The 19958-nt window shown below is 46.3% G+C and overlaps 1 protein-coding gene across 3 annotated transcripts in view; it reads left to right on the forward strand.

The window, feature by feature from the left end:
* AP4M1 (adaptor related protein complex 4 subunit mu 1) overlaps positions 1-19958 on the forward strand; it is a 585491-nt gene that overhangs the window by 327033 nt on the left and 238500 nt on the right. For all 3 annotated transcript variants that reach the window (XM_069646421.1, XM_069646423.1, XM_069646422.1), the window contains 2 exons: positions 150-216; positions 1955-2008. In XM_069646421.1, the coding sequence (XP_069502522.1) occupies positions 150-216; positions 1955-2008 (121 nt within the window). The remainder of the gene's footprint in view (positions 1-149; positions 217-1954; positions 2009-19958) is intronic.

The following is a 19958-nucleotide window of genomic DNA, read 5'->3' on the forward strand; positions in this document are numbered from 1 at the left end:
GGCATATGGAAGCAAATGGCCTTATTTTCAATGTGTGATATTAAAATAGAAAGCAGACGTTCTGTAGATGCACTTTTTTAGTCTTCTCCCCATGTTTCACTCAGAGGGTTGGAATGACTTTTATTATGTCTCCTTTTCTCCTCTGGTAGGGCTCACTAATGAAGGCTGATATCTATGGCGAGCTTCGCCTTAAGAGCTTTCTCCCAAACTGTTCTGGTAAGTTATAATCCACACGTTCAATTGCTTGCATCCTCTGGATCCAGACAGTTTGTTCTTGTATAGGTCAGTGCATCCTGTCCATACCTAGGGCCAAAACATGTCTGGGGATACTTGTGTCTCATGCAGAAGTGATGTGATTTAGCAGTCCGGCTGGGCTGCCCCTTTGTGGGTGGGACCAAGCCTGATTTGCATATGGTCTTTCCCCATTCTGCAATGGCTTGGCAGGAGAAGAACTATGCTCTGGAGGATTTCCCTGAGCAATTGCTAGAAGTTTAAGATTAATTCTAAACCTTCCATCCATCACCTCTGTGTTTTTGCTTGTACCCACGGGAGCGCTGTGCCCTGCCCAGAGTATAAGTGTACTGCCCATATATACTGCTATGAAATAAATCTGAAGGGAGTTTGATTCTCTCCCAGGCCTGTTTCCTATGGTGGTGCTGGTTCCAATGTGTGGCGTCTAAGAGATCTATCCTATGAATATGCCAGTCACTCTTTAATGTTTTCATGCTTGTGGGGTAGGGTTCGGCACACTAATGCATTTAGACTCATGTTCATGTGGCGGGCAGACACTGATGTAGCTACAATGCTGTGTATGTATTGCATATATTAATCTTGTGATATTATGGCAGCTGAGAAGTAAATGTCAGACCTTTCCCTTTGTTTTGTGGTGGTAAAGGGTCTAATGAGTCACATTTCAGAGTTGTATTCCTACAGATCACCTAAGATATACACTCTGGTGGCCATGGGGCAGCTAGGCTATCCCCCAGAGATGTATTCACCATTTAGACCCTGGTCTGTTTTTTAATGCAGTGGGACACAGTGTTAGGAGGTGCATTTCATAACAATATCTCCAGGTTTTATGTCCCTCATGCTGGAAGGGCTGCTGAAATTTATCCTAGCGGTATAGAGCTCTCAGGCCTTTCTCCCTTGGGGAAATGCAGGGTTTTGATATGAGTCAAAGCGGTATCTTCCTATAAAGATCCCAGGCTCTGTGGTGATGCTGTGGTTGGTGGGATGACCTGCAGGGGTGCATACCCTACAGAAAGCTTATGCCATGCACCTTGTATTAGTGTGGTTCAGGAACTACTAGAGCAAGTGCTTCAAAAGCTGTTGTAGAAGTGCTGTGGCTAGGAGACTAATTCCTGGGGTGTATTCCATCTGAAGACTCCATGCCCTGCTTGTTGTGATTGTGAGGGCATTCTCAGTGGTGTATTACCTACAGAGATCACCGGCCAGGTTCTTGTTGAGGAGTCTGATTTTCTGAGTATAGTGTTCACCATCGAGATTTTGGGGCACTATGTTCTTTAGCAGGCTAGTGGCTGGTGAGGTGAATTGTGGGGTGTACTCTGTACAGGGATTCTAGACTGTCAGTGCCATGCCTGGTGAAGTGAGCATCAGTAGAGTATTCCCTAGGTGGGTCTCAGGACCTGTGATGCGGGGGCTTATCTGTTAAATTCTAGCAGTGCATTTTTCTCTAGAAATCCCAAGAAATCTATTCCATTGCATTTTCTATGTGCGACAGTGTGTATCACTGTTTAATAATATTAGACTTCCTAGTTCAGGGTTGGTATTGTGGGGAGGAATCGCACGCACTGTGTAGGATAAAGTCAATGGATTCTGCTTGAGTTCAGAACTTTCAATCAGTCTTGCCAGCAATGTAAATATGTTACAAAATAAAAACATAAGGAAAAAATAACTAATATACTGATCTGTCTTATTTCTTACATTGCTGTAGAAGTACGGATTGGGCTGACAGAAGAGTTCTGCATAGGCAAGTCAGAGCTAAGAGGTAAGTGTAAATAACTGTCATTCAATCACTCCTATAAGGATATTTTCTTTTTTGTAAAGCATGTTTTTATTAGGAGTTTAAAAAGTGAATTTTCAAAATAAAATATAAACTGCAAAATACATGCCCCATATGTAAGACCCTCCCTCCACTAGTAGTTAGTAATAGTGCGTCATTTGTATAACGCCTTCCACCATTAGTATAGTCACAACACGCTGTAGGTTGAATGCCCTCAGGGAGCCAGAGTCCAGGTATGGAAAGATCGAGGCGTGCTAGTATAAGTGTGTGCATATTGGCACATGCAAAGATATGAAGGAATGGCGAAGTCCCTGCTAACCACCCGTGTCAAGCTGCCATGTGGATGGGTGGTGAGGAGTACTCTAGACATGGTGTGCCAGTGTGGGATAGTCATGTGTGCATCTACCTATCAATTTTTTTTTTACCAACTTTATTTAAAATCGATTGCAAACACAGAGCATAATTCAACAATAGAACTCAGATATACAGTACTGCATGATGTGATGCCTTCTTTGGCCAATCCCACCCTACCCCACCCCGCAACCCCCAGTCCCATCCCCTCCCCAGGGGGGTTCAGCAAGGCTCCCATGCTCTTTCCGATTATGTAGGAATAACCCTGTAATGGTGGCTGAGGGGCATGGCTTAGCAGCCATGGAATAGGATAGGTTTCTTGTGAGCTCCTGCTATACCTATTTTACATTGATCCTGATGCACACGACAAGCAATGATGACTGAAAAGGAATACTAATTGAATGGCAGCTGTCAGAACCTGAGGGGCTTACAATAGACATCCTGCGGTATGAAATGGCAGAGCGGAACAGAAGTTTGGGACTTTGGAGGGAAGCTCGGTCCCGCGACGGTGGAGATAAAATGGCGGACGCCCGTAGACAAAGGGAGACACTGTAATGCGGAGCAGGGCAGCTGCATGGACAAGGACCGCGGTGCAGCATACGGCAGGACGGAAGAACCAGCTGGAGAGCTGATACGTATTCAGAACGATGAATTTTCCTACTCCAGCTAGCCCCATGAATGCGCACGCCGTAGTGCTACATTGACACACGACGCCACAGAGATATATTGTTACGTGGTGCAGACTGGGCTTCTGCGCAGCGAAGCCAGGGAAAGAAGCCATTTCAGCATGCCTGCGGACACTAACAGACAGCCCTGAAAAGCGCTCCGGCTCTGCATGGAGACGGAGGGCAGGAGGGCCCGACATAACAGCGTGGATAAGCAGACGAAAAGCGGACCGACGCTGACTGGCGAGAGAGACGGGCGCACACAGTGGAGGATCCCAGGGACGCGGGGGTGGGGGGGGGCGCGGATAGCCTGGGCACAGCCGGCAGATATGAGTGGGATGGGCCGTGGTCACACCCGCGAGAAGATTCGGAGCCACGAAACAGGTGACACGGAATCAAGAAACTACACGGGGTGCCCCAGGTGAATATAGCAGCACTACGATAACTGAGTAGGTAACAGCCTGATGCAGGGCCCGTACGACATTGCCCTATGGTAGTGCGCCAAATTGAGTAACAGCTAAACCTGACAAGAGCACCACGACTCAAGAAGGGTAAGGAGCAGATGCCCTATTAAGAGTTACTGCAGCCAAGGACTCCGGATCCCATACAAGCATTAGTGTGATTGGGAGGTGCTTATTACAACGAGGAGGCACTCAGTAAATGTCCAGAAGTATAGCGGATTGACCCTTTGTGCCGCACCCATGGATTTAAGCCCCACAGTCTGATGACACATACCTGAGCAGCGCCGCATGAGAACAATACATGGAGCCTAAAATCAATCTGCATTCTGCTCGCATATGAAGAAAGGGAGGTGACGAAGCGTAGCAAGAGTGGGAGATGCTCACAACAACAGTTGCACAGCCTGTGTGCACAGGCCATCAGCGTGCAACCAGATACCCAGGGTCCCACCAGAAGGACCTTCAAGGGAGCGGACGCAATATCTAAAATACAACGCAGTGATAAGATCTTGAGGATTGCAGCTGGGGTGCAGTGGTGGAGGCCTCAGGCTGAGGGATTGTGCTGGGAGACCAGAGAAACTGCTAGTAAGACGACGCCCACAAACACGCACCAGGACAAATAGTGACAAGCAGAAGAGGGAGAGAGGATACTACTAATAAAAAAATAAAAAGACGGTTGTGTAATACACCAGAATAATATGGCGAGCCTCACGCTTGGCGAGTTACGGCTGCAAGAGGGTGTTGGGATCTCTGGAGGCTGTATCAACGAGGCGGAGGAAAGCAGCTAGGCAACACCTACAATAGGCAATGGCATCCAAGGGAAGTAAAGCCAAAGTGAAACAACCCACATTGAACATCTTCATGAAACCGGCCCAATCACCCTGAAGTGCCTCAGGCACTGGCGGAGACACGCGAGGAGGGACGGACGCAATGAGGGGTGACCAGCAGATCCTGGATGCTATTGCGGAGTTAAAGGCCTCGTGGGAGAGCAGGCTTGATGCTGCCATGGTGGAACTGAAATCCTCACTGGAAATCAAGATTGATGCAGTCAGCGTAGATGTTAATCTCTTGCGACAAGATGTACCAGCGCTGGCGGAGCTCACGAGTGGCCTCGAGAGCACTGTGAAGGCCAATACTGACACTAGCGTGGCTAATGCCAAAGAGGTGGCGGTACTGCAACAATAGGTTTGGAACTTAGAAAACCACGCAGAAGAGGCAGAGGGACGGGCACGACGTAATAACATACTCGTGGTGGGACTACCAGAAGGAGAGGAGGGTCAGGACCCGACAGACTATATAGAAAACATGCTGCTGCAAGAGATTGGCGCAGGAGCGCTCACCGAAGGATTCACAGTTGAGAGAGCGCACAGAGCCCTAACCAGGAAACCTCCACTAGGGGCTCCTCCCCCCCCCCGATGGATTATCGCTAAGATCTTAAACTATAAGGCTAGGGAGAAGATCCTGGAACACTTCCGTAAGGGAGGAACGATATGCAGAGTTTCGGGAACCGTCACAGCCTACCCGGATTACACCTTTCTGGTGCTGAGGCTGCGGATCCACTATGTGGCGGTCAAGAGACGTTTACGAGAGGCCGGCTTCAGGTACATGCTGCTATATCCAGCGAAGCTGAAGAGGCTGCACAAAAACAAGGCGCTGTTCTTTGAAACTCCTGAAGATGCAGCAGGCTGGCTGGACACAGTGGGCTGCCCAGAGGGTGCGGATAGCCAGTCACAGAGGGGGCAAGATGAGTGAACTTGCACTTGGCAACTAGCAGGCGAATTTTCGGATGTGTTGCTGTGGGAGCTAACATTATCATTGACATTGTGCAAGAAAGGTGACCTTTGGAGACAATGTAATATTGTGGACGTTGCACCTGGGCAGTGATGGTAGACATTTAACCAAAGAGGATTGAATTTAAAGATATTTGGGATATAGTCTTCTAGACCCATAGATGAATATAGCAAAGGATAAGTGCACGAGCAGCTGGAAACATAAGCGTGCGAAGCGGACTGTCGCATTAATGCAGGGACACTGAGGAACACGTTCCTACCCCCAGTAGATAGATTAGTCGGGACGCCAGTAGTGCGGGGTCCCCGTGCAGGGTTCAGAGTACAGACAGTAGCAGGGAAAGGACCAAGTGCCAGGTAGCCTGAGATCCAGAGACGGAGCTGAGCAACAGTTTGGGTTGGGTGGGGTTTGGTGGGTGTGGTGGGCAGTAGGTTAGTTGGGGAAGACGGGAGAGAGCAGCAGTTGGGGATGGGTAGGGAGCGGGGTGGGAAGGGTGTTGGGGAGTTTGAAGGGGTGTTCTATACATACCCGCACATGGGGCGTACGGCAAGGGTGGAGCGAGGTGGAAGAGCTGGGCAACATTTGTCGAGGAGAAGGATGGGGGCGGGAGGGGATCTGGGGGGGTTTGCAGTTGAATTTGTTAGGGAATGAGCTTACACCCACACGCTGTTGCGCATGATGCGGAAGACAAGGGAGGACAGAGGTAGGACTGGGTATGGATGAGAGATGGGAGACCTTAAGATAGCAACCTGGAATGTCAGGGGGCTCAATAGTTACTTGACGATGAATAAGATCATGATGTATCTAAGGAGGCAGAAAATAGATATTGCCCTATTACAGGAAATCACCTCACGAAAACAAACAGGAGGTGATACGGAAGAAATGGCAGGGGACTACCATGGGGCAACGTATTTGGCATATGCTAGATGGGTAATTACCTGGATAGCACCACATGTCCCCTTTCAATTATTACAGTCCACATTGGAGTCAGACAGGAGGAAGGTGGCGATACGGGGATTGATAGAAAATAGAGAGTTGTGTATTATTAATACGCCCCGAACCAAGACACTGTGGCCTACTTCAAGACCTTATATAGTAAAGTTAGCCTGTACCTGGGGGGCGCGGTCATATGGGGAGGTGACTTTAACTGGACGCTGGACCCCAGATCAGACAGGAAATTAGACAAACCTACCCCCGCCAAAACCTTGAGGACCCTGTTGGGAGACTTTCAGCTGGAAGATATATGGAGGCTACACCACCCAGGTGAAAGACATTATTCGGCCCGACAAAACCTGTACACACGGCTAGACTATATGTTTGTTACTCCGGAGATGACGGGGGAGATAGTGCAGTCGGAATACAAAGCAAGGGTCCTCTCGGGCCACTCACCACTGAACTTATTTATTTATTTTAATTCTTGTAATGCGCCAACATGCCCGTAGGCCTCAGGGCGCACATAAAACTGAACAAACAAACAAACACACATGACAAAGAAGAAAGAGGTGTCAAAGAGTTATTCCAGATTGAAGTAGTGGGTTTTTACAGCACGTTTGAATGCAGTGTAGTCCTGGATCTGCCGCATCTGGGCTGGGAGTTTGTTCCATAGAAGGGGACCTTGAGCGTCAAGAATGGTACCTCCAAATTTGGCTGTCCTCTATTTTGGATGCTTGAGAGAATAGTGGCAGAGGATGAACGAAGGTTCCTCGCGTTAGATTTAATGCTAATGCGGGCTGACAAATAAGTGGGGCTACAGAGGCTGAGACATTTGTGGGTCGTGGTCAATATCTTGTGCGTTATCCAATGTTTAACGGGAAGCCAATGAAGTTTTTTCCTAAAGATGGAAATGTGTGTACGACGGGACTGATTGAAGATATTACGAACAGCATTATTCTGAGCCACTTGTAATGATTGGATATTGGAGGCTGTGGTGCCCGCTAGGAGGCTGTTGCAATAATCCAATCTAGAATTGATCAGTGCAGTGGACAGAAGGGCACAGTTTTCTTCCGAGATGAATGGTCGAATATAGCCTATTCTTTTATTTATAAGACCGCAGCTAGATTTAATGCTGGAGACATGGGACTTCATAGAAAGTTCTTCGTCAAGAACGACGCCTAGGGTCTTGACTTTCTTTTGGACGAGAATGGTATTGTCGGCAATATGGAAACTAGCATAGTTGGAGTCGAGTTTCGCCCGGGTGTTTTTAGATGCCACGATGAGGAGTTCAGTTTTTTTGTCGTTCAGGGCAAGAGAATTGCAGGCCATCCAGTCTTGTATGGCTTTGTATATTTTATTGATGGTTACTGTATCGCTGCTATAGGCGCCACTTAGCTGTATGACCACCTGAGTGTCATCAGCGTAGTTCGTGTATTGCACTCCTAATTTGTTTAAGAGGTCAAGAAGGGGACGAATATAAAGATTGAAAAGCAGAGGCGATAGGCAGGAGCCCTGAGGAACTCCACATGTCTGAGATATTGGAGAAGATTAATTATCGCCAACCCAGACCCTCACCATTCTGGGACCCAGAAAGGAAGCAATCCATCTGGATGCAATTACGGAGCAGTTGGCGACCTCTCCGAGCCTTGACACCAGTAAGCTGTGATCAACTAGGTCGAAGGCTGCGGAGAGGTCTAATAACATGAGCAAAGCAGCTTGATTGTTATCAGCTATGCTAGCTAAGGTAGATTTAAGATCTAGCATTGCTGTTTCAGTCCCCTGACGAGCCCTATAGCCCGACTGACGGGTACCCAAGATGTTATATTTTTCGACATGGGCTTGTAACTGTAAATAGGCAAGTTTGTCAATTATCTTGAGAACATATGGCACATTGGTAATGGGCCTGTAATTGTCGTCGTTCGCTGGATCAAGATTTTCCTTTTTCAATAAAGGTGTGATCCACGCTGATTTTAGCAGTTCCGGTACCAGGCCCTCATCAAAAGAGAGATTGACCAGTTTGGTAATCCATGGAACCAGAGTTTCTAAAGACTCCTTAAGAGTGCTTGTGGGGCAGTCGTCAGCAGGACAAGACGTGTCTTTAAGGTCCTTTATGATTTTGAGTACTTCATCCTTGGAGTAGTGTGTGAAGGAGAATTGAGGGATGTTGTTTTCGCAGGTATTGGGCAGAACGGTGTCTATGGGGATTTGCGGGGATGTTACATTGCCTAGAGCTTTATTTATTTTTTCTTTGTGAGAATTAATCTTGAGTAGAAAGGCATCATGTATGCCCTGACACCATTTACTGTCCTTAATGATATCATTAATGGTTGGGGGCTGACTTTGGAACTCCGCTAAGATTTTGAAAAGCTCCCCAGAGTTGGATTGAGCATTCACTATCCTTGCGTTATAATGTGTGGCCTTAGCTTCTGTGATGAGTTTTTTATAATCGAGGATGGATTTTTTGTAGTTGGTTAGAGTGTTATCGTTGGGGTCTTTCCTCCAGACTCTTTCGAGGGCTCGTTTTTCTTGTCTGGCCACAAGAATTTCATTAGTGAACCAGGTGTTCTTTGTGGTTTCGGTCTTTATTGCCTTCATTTTCAATGGGGCAAGGTCGTTAACTGTTTCTTTGATGTTGGTAGACAGATGATTGATAAGTTTCGAGGAGTCAACAAAGTGTCAAGGGGTTGAAGTTTGGAAGACAGCAGTGTGGCAAAATTTGGAGCTTTAAGATTTTTAAGATTGCGAGACATTTTCTGTATGCGTGGGTTGGCATTAAGTTTAGGAGGAGGGGAGGGTAGTGAAATCTTGGCTTGAATAAGAAAGTGGTCAGACCAAATACATGGTGTGGCCGAGATGTCAGAGATATTGGCATTTTGAGATGGGAGCCAGTCTAAGGTATGTCCCTTACTTTGCGTGGGGGATTTCATCCACTGGGTAAGGCCAAGGGAGGTGATGGTATCCATCAGATTGGTGCCTGTTTTATCCTGTTGGTCATTGGCCCAATAGTTAAAATCACCCATCATGATAACTGGGCCTTTAGTGGTACAGATCTGAGCCAGTAGGTCACTGAGCTGCTCTTCAAATAGGGGCATGACTTTGGGTGGGCGATAGATCGTGAGTGTGTTTAAAGTGGTATGTGGAGAGGTTTTTATTTTTACCCATAAACTCTCACAGCCTTCTGGAGAGGTATGAGGAGTTTCATAACATTCAAGATTTGATTTACATAACAAGGCCACTCCGCCACCTTTACCCTGCAGACGATCTGCTCTAAAAAGGGTGTAGTCGTCGGGCGTGGAGAGTGTGGCTTGGGTGGGAAGGTCAGGGTTGAGCCAGGTTTCAGTTATACCGAAAAAGTCAGGCTTGAGTTCATTAGTTAGGTCGGAGATTTCCACACAATGCTTATATAGCGAGCGTGTGTTGAGAAGGGAGAAAGATGGCACCAGCAAGGGTGTGATCTTGAACTTCATGTTGTATTGGCGTGATATTTTCTTCAGGCACATAATGAACCTAATGCAGGATACGTGAGCAACTTACTTAAAAGGGAGAGGCGTTTGCTTGCCAACGTAATTGAAGCCCCCGCTAAAAGCCGAGGTTTCCCGCGAGCCGGCGAGCTGCGGCGATGACGGGTGAAGACCGGCGCGACCCAGAAGCGCCGGCGCTGAAGCGCATGGACAAAGGAAATATACCCTAGGGATCCTGAGAAATGTAGTTCACAGAAACTACTTTCGGTTCAGTCCCTCACAACAATCAACAACGAGAGTGCTTTGCTCTCTGCCACTCGTGCACACAATCATACAATATGGTTCCTGAAGTACTCGCAAAAATGAAGAATGCAAAGGAGAGGAGAAGTGCTACAAAGAGATCCAATGGGGAGACAAAAGGTGATACAATACGGCCGTTCGTGCCATTTAGAATTAAATGCTTCCTTAATTGCAGACGGCAGCAGTACCTGTAGGGAAGAGACTTAACATGGCAATACTTGCCTCCTACAGCTAGGATCCCAACGTGGCGGCTCAGAGCCGGAGCATTTAAAGACAGTGTTCAGAGGGGACTTGAGGGAAGATATTGTAGAATACTTCGAAAATAACACAGGAAGCGTAGAATCGGCTGGCACTCTATGGGAGGCATTTAAGATGGTGGTAAGGGGACCAGCTATATCTAAATCCAAAGGACTCCATGGAGGCATAACGCAGGAGTTACAAAAGGCAGAGGCGAAACTAGAGGCAATCATGCGTAAAGGAGATATCTCCCTGGAGGATGCCGAAACCATAAGCCAATTACAGCAAGAGTGTGGAAGGCACTGGGAGAGATTATGCAACTTAAATTATAAGAGCTAAATAGAGAGGCAGCACGCTGGCGGGGACAAGCCGGGGAGGTTGCTTGCATGGTTATATAAAAATAATACGCCCAGACCAGCGATCAGAGCAATAAAGGGGGAGAATGGACAAATAGTTGATACCCAAGAGGGCGTGAACGGTGGTTTTTTTTAGTTCTATCAACAATTGTATGGAGACGTTGAATGGGGTGAATGGAGCGAAATAGTGGAAACATGAGAAGATATTGGGTTTCCTAAATTGAGTACTGAAGCGAGAGAGAACCTAGATGCCACAATCACATTGGAGGAACTAGAAGCAGTGGTTAAGCAATTACCTACTAGTAAGACCCTGGGAGCTGACACTCCCCAGCGAGTTTTACAAAACGTATAGGATGGAAGTGCTTCCCCTGTTACTAGCAATGTTGAACGAAGCGTTAGAAACGGGAATGCTGCCAGAATCCGTAAGAGAGGCAATCATTATTCTGCTTCTCAAACCTAATAAGCCGAGCATGGACTGCGGGTCGTATAGACCGCTATCCATGCTGAACCAGGACAGCAAGATACTCATGGCTGTGTTGGCAAATAGAATGAGACAGGTCATAAGCAAAGTTATACATCCAGATCAGACCGGATACGTTCCGCACAGAAGCATATCCGACAATCTCAGAAGGCTCCACCGCGACATGGAGCAAACAGAAGGGGACTTGCACGAAGTAGCAATTGTTTCATTAGATGCAGTGAAGGCCTTCGACTCTGTCAAATGGCCTTGGCTGATAGCAGCCCTAAAAGAATATGGAATAGTACCCGGGTACCTGAAGTGGAAACTGTTGTACAGTTCGCCACAAGCCAGAGTCAAGACGGGCGATTATCTCAGATAGGTGGCAACTCAGTTAGGGCACCAGACGGGGATGCCCTTGGTCCCTGATGCTGTACATCCTCGCACTGGAACCCTTAGCGATATATATGAGACAACAATACGAGGGGGTGGAGATCTACACGAAAGGAGGGCCACACTTAATATCATTGTATGCCGATGATATGCTGTTATACCCGAGGTATCCGGAGGAAAACCGGCAATACGTCTTAGAAGTAATAGAGCGATTTGCGTTGCTCTCTGGCATTGCAGTTAACCCCAAGAAGTCGTGTATGATCCCCCTGGGGAGATATAAAGGGATTCAGCGAGAAAACCTACCAGTATTACAAATACCCTGGGAGACTAGAACCTTTAGATACTTGGGGATTGATATCTATCATACGGTGGAGGCCGAATATAAACATAGCACAGAGAAGGCAGTGGCAAACATTGAGAATAGCATGAGATTCTGGCCTAAGCTCCCCCTGGCCATGGTAGGGAGGGTGGCACTGTTGAAGTTTGACAAAAATAACCTATTAGGACTCAGGCAATCTGGTTTCCGTCCGAGACACGGCACTGAGACAGCTCTATTAGATCTAAAAACACAAATTGAGGATCTAAAAGACAAGGGCAAACAAGCGCTCCTACTCCTCTTAGATCTATCCGCCGCCTTCGATCTGGTGGACCACCAAATCCTTTGCCAGCATCTCAAAACGGCTGCCCACTTCTCCGATGCAGCCACCTCTTGGATAAGCTCATTCCTCGCCAACAGATCCATGAGAGTCTTCTCACCTCTGGCCGCGGCTGACCCAGCGCATGTCCCTTGCGGAGTCCCACAAGGCTCATGCGTATCACCTACGCTCTACAATGTATTTACTAAACCACTCTTTGATATTCTTGACCATCTGGGTGTCACCTACACAAATTATGCGGATGACACCCAGATACTCATCCCTATCACTGGTGACTATGTAACTGACGTCAAAGCTCTTAATGCAGTCTACTCCGTCATTCAGGCGTGGATGGCCCACCACGGTCTCTGCCTAAATGATGAGAAAACCGAGCTACTCATCCTCGGTTCTCAATCCAAACTTGCAAAACTTGACAGCAAATATGATGCCTTCATCATTGATGGTAACATTATCAAGGTCACTAAGGTCACTAAAACACTCGGTATTTATCTAGACTCGACCCTCTCTCTCACTAGACAAACCAACTCAGTAGTCTCAGCATCTGCGTACACGTGCAAACTAATCACTGCTTGCAGACCCTTCTTATCTACGGACAATTGCTTGATCCTTGCCAGAACTCTCATCTTATCCAAAATTGATTACTGCAATGCCCTTTACTTGGGAACCAGTCAAAAAAACATTGACAAACTTCAGGTAACCCAGAATAACGCCATCAGGGCTGCTCTTAACATACCTAGGCGCACACACATCTCCTCCACTAGACGCAACTTACGATGGCTCACCATCTCACGGCGCATTGCCCTCAAAACTCTGGTTCTTAGTTACAAAGCACAGAACAACGCTGCACCAGCCTACCTGTCAGAGCGCTTCACACAACACACAGCCCACAGACCCCTAAGATCTGCACAAGCTAATACACTCATCATTCCTAGCTTCAAGCTCCAGACTGCCAGTGGCTCGAGCTTCCCAGTCCTGGCAGCCAAGCTCTGGAACTCACTTCCCAATGATCTCAGGAATGTCCCCTCCCTTCAATCCTTCAAAAATAGAGCAAAACAATGGCTTTATGAGCTAGACGAAGCTTCAGCCTCCTTTTTGTAAACACTCACTGCACGCTGTACCAATCCTATCACCTCTGTATATATTGGGTCGACTAACAACCTTGTAAATATATGTATATTTCTTTGCCTTATGTATATTTATATTTTGTAATATGTAACTGCCTTCCTGTAACTGTCTCTGTAACTCCTCATTGTAACCCTTCCAAACATGCGCCCTGATGCCCTTGGGCAGGCTGCGCAATATAAATAAACAAATACAAATACAAATACAATACAAGTTGGTCGTATTGCCGAGGATGTTACACTTTTTGGGGAATATCCTATACATGATACCCAAGCGATTCTTTGTTAAACTTCAGAGCATATGTAGAGGTTTCATTTGGCGCAATACCAGGAATAGAATAGCCCTGTGGCAACTGCAGAACATGTATGACAAAGGGGGCATAAAATTGCCCAACTTTGAGGTCTATTATTTGGCCAGTCAACTACAATATGTGGCTAAGTGGTTAACGGAAGACTCGACATCAGAGTCCAGAATGTTGAGGTCTGAATGTCTTCCGTTCTTTTTGAAAGAGTGGATATGGCTGCCTAAACCAGAGCTAATAGGGCGCACAAGGATGTTAGAACTGGGATGGAAGGTGTGGCGTAAGGCTTGCCAGTGTTCTCAAAACGGCTCAAAGCCACAGGTGGGGATTCACAACGTTCTTCCTCCATGGAGCACTGTCTGTTATCTACAAAAAGAAGTTGGGTTCCTTAGAGGGGCCAAACACACATGGGTATCCTATCTAGTGGTTAAGTAATACTCTAATACTCAAAAAATATAAATTTTATTATTCATACACAGTCAGTAAAAAAAATCATCATAAAAATGATCATATCACATAAAACATTCAATCAACTTTAAAACAACACAAGTGAATCAACCTAAGTGGGTTCTATTCATAAATTCAATCTTGGGTCAAACCCGTGTAGTCTAATCACACTGAGATCCCTTAGCCTTAGATGTTAATGGCTATTGCGTATTTTGAATTTGTAGATTCCCAACTTGTACAAGTTTGTCTCATTAGCACAACAATGTGGGACATTCTTCAGGGGTGTGCAGTATCTTGTGTCGATTCTATTCAAGATGAAACTGTACTACTAAACCTCCGTCTTCTTGTAAACACGATGTACCCTCTCTGGCTCGAGGGTTCAATATCCTGGAGTCTTTTCTAACCTTGATTGGTTATCGTAATGGCAAAAATTCCAATTACTATAGAAATTGATGCCCTGTTTCCTCTACCTTCTCTCCATATTGTTAGAAACATATGGTCAAAGTGTCACTCCATCCAAACATGGTGTGTTCCTATTTCTTAAAAAGATTTTTACTTCGCCAAGAAGTTGTCTTTTCCTTGTCAAACAGTATACAGGAGGAAGTTTCCAAAGCACCCGGCCCGTGGGGTAAGTTGTATTTTTCAGAACTCGGGCATTCCCCAACTGGAGTTGTCCTCTACCTTCCAAGTGGTGAGTAGGTCTAGAAATGGCCAGAAATTCGATCCCTTTCTGGCCATTTCTAGACCTTCTCACCACTTAGAAGGTAGAGGACAACTCCAGTTGGGGAATGCCTGAGTTCTGAAGTTGTATTTTTCAGAACTCACAACTCTTTTTGAGAAATAGGAACACACCATGTTTGGATGGAGTGACACTTTGACCGTATGTTTCGAACAATATGGAGAGAAGATAGAGGAAACAGGGCATCAATTTCTATAGTAATTGGAATTTTTGCCGTTACGATAACCAATCAAGGTTAGAAAAGACTCCAGGATATTGAACCCTCGAGCCAGAGAGAGTACATCGTCTTTACAAGAAGACAGAGGTTTAGAAGTACAGTTTCATCTTGAATAGAAGATACTGCACACCCCTGAAGAATGTCCCACATTGTTGTGCTAATGGGACAGAAACTTGTACAAGTTGGGAATCTACAAATTCAAAATACGCAATAGCCATTAATATCTAAGGCTAAGGGATCTCAGTGTGATTAGACTACACAGGTTTGACCCAAGATTGAATTTATGAATAGAACCCACTTAGGTTGATTCACTTGTGGTGTTTTAAGGTTGATTGAATGTTTTATGTGATATGATCATTTTTATGATGATTTTTTTACTGACTGTGTATGACTAATAAAATTTGTATTTTTTGAGTATTAGAGTATTACTTAACCACTAGATAGGCTACCCATGTAGCCTATCTAGTGGTAAGGCTTGCCAGACCATGGAGAACCCGACCCCGTGTTCTCTGCAGTTGCCGTCAGTTGCATTGCCTGGAGTGGATGAGCAACTGGGGAAGATGATTCGTAAGCATTGGGAACCGGTGGGCATTGCAACACTGGGAGATGTATGGCAAGATGGAAAGGTAATGGAATTCAATGTACTAGTAGAAGAAACTGGTCTACACTTAGGGCAATATATTACTTATACTAGATTGGCACGGCGGGTGAGAGAAACATGGTCCGAAATAGTGCTGGAAGATCAACCTGACACGACCATAGAAACAATTTGATATCTCAGAGGGGGGGGGGGCACAAGGTCTCCCGAATCTATGAACTGCTAATGTCCAGGGTGGGAAAGGAAGTGACCCAGCTGAGACGGGATTGGGAGGAGGAAGCGGGGGAACCCATGAATGATGGGTTATGGAAGAAGGTTCAGAGGTACCATAAAAAAGTGTCCAGGAATGCAAGGTTGCAACAGATCCAGCTATATGTAACCCACAGAGCGTTCATGACCCCCCAGAAGATTGCTCGATTCATGAATGCAGAAATACAAACATGTCCCAAATGTGGGGAAGTGAACGCAGGGATGATACATATGTTCTGGCATGCCCGGAAATTGGAAAATTCTGGGGTGAAGTTGCCCACTGCTTAAATGAGAAAGGGATCAGGCTAGATGTGGAATATGTGTGGGCATGTATGGTGGGAGGTTTCACTAGACCACGCAAACTGAAACACATGAGTAAATTCAAGGACTTGGCTTATATACCTGCCAAATGCAGAATTGCTATGGGTTGGAAAGCGTGCCATAGACCAAATGCAGTGGTTTGGTGGCATGATCTCCAGAAATGGGCTGAAGCGGAAACAGCAGTATGGAATGAAGCGGCCAACAGGGGGGGGGATAAGGAAGCGGAAACTCTGATGGCCTGGAGACACTTAGTGGCCACACTGTCTGGGTCCACCCAGGCCTGTCCAAGTGAACATGATTCCTCTGGGAATACAGAGGGGGAGGTACCCCTAGAGGAAACTAAGGCGGAGGGCAAAGTGGAGAAGGCTGGAGTTCGGGGGAGGGTAAAGGGAAGGCAGTGGACATTTCATGATTTTGTACATGATGTTTGAAGATATATGACATGCACTGTTGGGTGTGTCTTGTTGATTGGTTGTTGTAAAAGTTAATAAAAATTGTTTAAAAAAACCCTGTAATGGTGGCTTGTGCATCTGTGCCGGGCAGTTCAGATCATACTCCAGGATCGGGGACCAGATGTCTGTGAATCGATGTAGCACCCCATTCTTGGCTGCTGTGACCTTTTCCACCACCAGGATGTCCCATACTTTGACCCATCACAGAGGCAACAACGGACCCTCAGGATATTTCCAAGTCGTTGCAATCGTGATCCTTGCATCTAAGAGGAGCTGGGAAATTAACTTGGCTGTCACTCGAAACCTCGGGTATACCCCCAGGACTGGGACCTTGTGAGAAACCAGAAGGTGTCTCACCCGCTAATTCTCAGGGATCTGTCATCCATGTGGCCAGGACACAGCCATCACTTTTGGATCCAGTTCCTGGGGGTGGACCAGTGCGGGAAGATCACCTTGGTGAGGGGTCTTCTGGAAGTGGGATTTTTCAAATGGCTGTGCGCATTTCTTTCTTGGCTCTTACTACCATGTGGTCATAAGCGTGTTTTAATGAGGGACCCAAGTTTTTACTTGTTTTAGATGGTACGTTAAAATCTTTTAGGGCCCATATGTATTCAACACACGCATTTTCCCTCTCAACCGCCGGCTCATATTGCCCATATATGGCGCTAATGTTCTTCTTACCTACCCTTAGCCAGTTCTTAGCCCAGGTTACTTCCACTGTCCCCATTTTCTACCTTTCTTCAAAACTCTCACACCTTTAACGTAATAGCAACTAAGTCATGGTCGCTGAGTGACTGCTTGACTTTTTCAAATGTAATCACTCTATTGATGATATTGCTGGACACAAAGCAATAGTCTAAGCAAGATCTGTTCTGGCCCCTGCTCCATGTGCAAGCGCCCCGAATGTCACCCACTGGCTGGGCATTAAGCATGTGTAGAACTCGGTTTTCAATCTCTTGGAACCACGGTAATGCTCTTCCATCCAGCTCTCTCCTTTCGAGGCCGACCCATCACATCCAGCAAGCACACATTTAGATGCTCACAAAGGATCACATTCATCCTCTCCCATTCACTCATAACCTGATCAATCACCTTTATTATTGATTTAACAAACTTAGTTTCTTTAAAGGCATTTACCATCCAATAAACAGTCATTAGGAGGAAGCATTCCTGTTTTCCTGCCATTGTCCTGAGAAGTTTTAACACCTGAACATATGGGTTTGGGGTTTCGTTGCTGACCAAATTGAAGCCAGCATCCACTTTTATCAAAGTCAAAAGCCCAGAGAAGGGTCTACCCACAACCCCCTTTCCTGCTGGATTAAGATAGGGTTCATATCCATCACAAGAAGGAATAGTTCTGAGCAATGTCTCCTGTAGACATAGAATCTCATATTTGCCAAGTTCCTTTAGATTGTCCGTGAATAATGGTTCGAAACCTCTCGTGTTCGAAGATCTGATCAAAACGGCAGGGTCTACATCATGAGAGTCAGTCTATTTCTGGCTATTGCTTGCCAATTCTCCAGCCAGCCATGATGCCATCTCAAAGGTTCCAATTCATCAGGGCTGTCCTGGATGCATCCATGGGAAAAGCTTTGCCGCCCGAGGTGAGGGCTCAAGACATTCTGCGGTTGGTCAACAAATTCCAAAATGCTCACTCTTCCGGCCTTCGATTTTCTGAGCTTGCTCAGCCTCAAGTCATCCTGCATTATTCTGGTGCCAGAGGCTCGCCTGAGAATGAGATCCCTACAATGGGCTCTCAGGACTTAATGGTCACAATTCTAAGGGCGAAATGTCAGACCACCTTCAGGTTCCAAGCAGAGTAGCACACGCTCTTCTGTGGTGGACCTATCAAGAAAACATTCTGAAAGTAGGACCTTTTTGGCAACCACAGCCGGAGATAACTGTAGTGATGGACGCCTCACTCACGGGGTGGGGAGCCCACACGAACGATCTGACAATCAACGGTCATTGGTCTCCATTGGAATCCAAACTATACATCAATCTTTTGGAGCTGAGGGCAATCAGACTAGCGCTGAAGGCCTATCTGCCCTCTGTACGGGGAAAGAATGTCCTCATAATGATGGACAACACATTGGCCATGTACTAACTCAACACGAGAGGAGGCGTAGGGTCACTACCACTGTGCAGAGAAGCAATGCAGCTCTGGTTATGGGTAATTCAAGAAGGAATCTCCATCAGCAGTTCACCTAGCCGGAGAGGAGAACACAGTGGCAGACGCTCTGAGCAAGCAGAGCAGTCTCCAACGATTGCGAACTAGCTCAGCAAGCCCTTCAAGAGATCTTTGCCCTTTAGGGAACCCTTCAAGGGGATCTGTTTGCGACCAGTGCCAACAGGAAGTGTGATCTATACTGCTACAGGGAATTTTCCCCAAGAGGAGTTCTAGGGTATGCGTTCGTAGTGGACTGAGAGTTTCCACTCCTGTACGCGTCTCCTCCAGTTCCTGTCATTCCTCACGTGATCAGGAGGTTGAGAAAGTTCGGGAAACCCATTATCCTAATTGCTCCAGATTGGACCAGGAAGATGTGGACATGTCCATCTGCCCTCCAATACGTCTGCCACAAAGAGAGGAACTTCTCTTGCGAGAAGATGGTGGGGTTCACCATCCAGAGGTCAAGACTCCCAACCTTCACGCATGGTTTCTGAGACGTTGAGATAAAAGGATTGGGACCTCCCGGATGACGCAATGGAGATTTTGCTTTTGACCAGAAGGCCAGCAACGAAATCTATTTACCACTGCCGTTGGAATAAGTTCTGCAGCTGGTGCAGTGATAATAATGTGGACCCTTTTACATGCAGTACACATATGGCGTTATCGTTAGTGTCACAACTGGCTAATCTGGCGCTCCAGGTTGGTACAATTAAAAGATACCTTAGCAGCGCTATCTATTTTTAAGCACTCCTCTGAAGAGGTATCTTTCTTCAAGATTCCACTGGTCTTACAATGGTTTGGGATCTCAGCCTAGTTCTAAAATTCCTAATGTGTGCTCCATTCGAGCCTATCCACTCTTGTCCATTAAGGTTGGTGACTTTTAGTGGCCCTTACATCAGCCCGTATGGTGAGTGAACTGCAAGCCTTGTCCTGCAAGCCTCCTTACACAGTCTTCTTTAAGGATAGAGTGGTCCTTAAGGTTAAACCTACTGTTCTGCCATAAATTGTGTCTGAGTTTCATTTAACTCAAAAAATCATTCTACCTTCTTTCTATCCTCCACCTCCTCCTGGAAATGAAGAGGAGAGGCTACACAGGATTGACCCAAAACATGTGCTTAACTTCTATATTTACAGAATGTCTAAATTAAGACAGGAAAATCAACATTTTATTGCATATATACAGGGCGTATATTTCGCCCTCTTCAGTGACTGGGACACTATTTCTTTTGGATATCCTCTAGCTTTGAGTCTTGCTGGCAGAAGG

This window comes from Ambystoma mexicanum, chromosome 1p (assembly GCF_040938575.1).
Source record: "Ambystoma mexicanum isolate Mex_15411 chromosome 1p, UKY_AmexF1_1, whole genome shotgun sequence".
In the NCBI taxonomy this organism is placed as follows: Eukaryota; Metazoa; Chordata; class Amphibia; order Caudata; family Ambystomatidae; genus Ambystoma; species Ambystoma mexicanum.